The sequence below is a fragment of the Octopus bimaculoides genome, chromosome 6 (assembly GCF_001194135.2).
Source record: "Octopus bimaculoides isolate UCB-OBI-ISO-001 chromosome 6, ASM119413v2, whole genome shotgun sequence".
In the NCBI taxonomy this organism is placed as follows: Eukaryota; Metazoa; Mollusca; class Cephalopoda; order Octopoda; family Octopodidae; genus Octopus; species Octopus bimaculoides.
The window spans coordinates 90,583,511-90,585,947 of NC_068986.1; the positions used below are offsets into that span (position 1 = coordinate 90,583,511).

General features: G+C 36.4%; 1 protein-coding gene across 4 annotated transcripts in view; it reads right to left on the reverse strand.

Annotated features, from left to right (window-relative positions):
* LOC106869794 (uncharacterized) overlaps positions 1-2,437 on the reverse strand; it is a 15,305-nt gene that overhangs the window by 8,198 nt on the left and 4,670 nt on the right. For all 4 annotated transcript variants that reach the window (XM_052968951.1, XM_052968952.1, XM_052968953.1 and 1 more), the window contains 2 exons: positions 1,765-1,843; positions 825-947 (listed from right to left, as the gene is read on the reverse strand). In XM_052968951.1, coding sequence (XP_052824911.1) covers positions 825-947; positions 1,765-1,843 — 202 coding nt within the window. The remainder of the gene's footprint in view (positions 1-824; positions 948-1,764; positions 1,844-2,437) is intronic.

The window sequence follows — 2,437 nt, forward strand, 5'->3', positions numbered from 1 at the left end:
CATAGAAAGTCGTGTAGACGCTGGTGGTGAAGAGGCTGCTTGGTAGTAATCGTGTTGGTCATGACGATGATGCTGGTTAGTAGTAATCGTAGAATCGTGTTGGTCATGACGATGATGCTGGTTAGTAGTCGTAGACTCGTGTTGCTGATGTGGCGACGGCGGTGGTCATCGTTGGCTGGACGAAGCTGTTGAAGTGGTCGCTGACTGATTGTTGCTGCTGCTGTCGTGTGGTACACGGAACAGTCTCTATAGAGAAACTGGACCGAGACGAATTTGGCCGCCGAGTTAAAGCTATTTATAACACACTTTCGGCTCCCGAAGGCTTCAGAAACATACTCTATCACGTGACCTTATTAGGGGCCGTGATTGGTCAGTTTGCGTTCTGGCGGGAACGGTTCGAAGAAGTTGCCGCTTCGAATATTAATCAGTCACGTGATGACAAGGAATGGGTTCCCTGCTACGCTCGCGTTTGTTTATATTTAAATGAGAAGATTGTATGTAATGGCGATAGTAGTTTTGTATCTAATGGCGATAGGTAGTTTTGTATGTAATGGCGATCGAGGTGTTAGTTTCACTACACATATTTTCGATCGAGTGTGCATAACTGAAATTTTTCATGATAGTAAATTCAACCACTTCTGTATATTCATCAATTTATAAGTACCAGGAATAGTTATAAAATCATAATTTCAACAATTCAAGTCGCATATAATACAAGAAATCTAGAAAGTGGTAAATAACTATTCAAGAAATTATAAAAGCGAAACCTGTAGAAAACTATTTGGAATACAATTATGTTAAGGAACATTTTAACTTTTACTTACACGTTTCCAAAATCGATATTTTGTTTTTAACGCATATTAATTTCTTACATTCATACAATGTTCTAAATATGCCAAACATATCATTACAAATGCACATTCCGTATAAGTAACATCCGTTACATACTGTAAAAGAAATAAAAGGCAAACATTATGTCTATGCTTGGAAGGTGAATAGGCATCTATGATTAGCTTCAGGTTTTGTATACTTGAAATGCTGGTGAATTGAATTCACTCAAATATGAACTTAGATTTCTGGATGTCAGTAATGTTAAAAGGAAATGTAGAGAAAGTTCGAGAGGGATAAAATGCGCGATAGATATGAGAGAATGTAATGTATAAGGTATCAGGAATTTAAAACGCGAGTAAAAGGACGGAAGTAAAATGGGCAGTAAATTTAGAAAGACAGATTTAGAAAGACATAGATTTGGGAATATTTTTTACATTAATCTTTTTTAGAAGACTTTGCTTTGTAGTGAGTGGGCCAACGGTCTAACAAAAAAAAATTATTATAGACATGTGTAACGGCTTTAGAAGGGTTACAAAAAAGACAAAAGGGAAGGTGATCCTGTGTCTTTTCTTGGATTGGCGACGTCTGTCGCTTTAAACTAATATCCTTCTCAACGTAGTCAAGTTTGCTAAGATACCATTATACAGTTGGAATTTTAAAAATTATATTTTCGAGTACAATTACGTCTTGCAAGCTTAGAACTCCAGTGATTTATTATTGAGTCATAGTTTAAGCTTATTTCCATTTCCTTTAAATTCAGTACAATATCTGGAGATTTTAATATATTGGAGTGGACGGATAAACGGATAAAGAAGAGAGAGAGAGAGGTGGGCGGAAGAGAGATTATGGTTCTTATGTTAGTATCGTAGTATAAAGTTTGCAAGTTCAGTGGTATAGATATTATGATAGGAGTTTAAGAACATTGAAACATACCCGCAGGTTGATATTGAATCGCAACATCAATGGGAAGGACTAGGAGTGAAAGCAAAACTTTTGAAAATGTATTATACATCTGTAAGTAAAATAGAATAAACACACGTAAAATATATACACGCCTTTTCATTTAATAAGGATTATGCGTTGATTTATTCTTTTATTCTTTAACTGGTTACTTTTACAGGACTGCGGTCATGCCGGGGTACCACTCTAAAATGATATAGACGATCGTATCGACCCCAGTATTTATTCTTCATATCTATTTGTCGAAACTACGAGGGGGTGCTGAAAATGTTCTGGCTTCCCAATTCTTTTTACGTGGCTTAGAAAAGCTGAAGGACCACTGCAATAAGTGTGTGAATCTGAGAGGGGAATATGATGAATAAAATCATAATTACCTGATCTTCCTGTATTTTCTTTTACCCCCAAACCAGGAACTTTTCAGCACGCCCTCGTATAAATTGCGGAACATAAAAAGATGGATGCAAATACATACACAGCACACTCAGATGTACACGTATATATGTATGTGTGTATACATACATACGTACATACATACATACATACATACATACATACATACATACATACACACACACAAACGCACATAGATATATACGTGTTGTATGTATGTATGTGTGTGTGTGTGTGTGTGTGTGTATTACCTCCC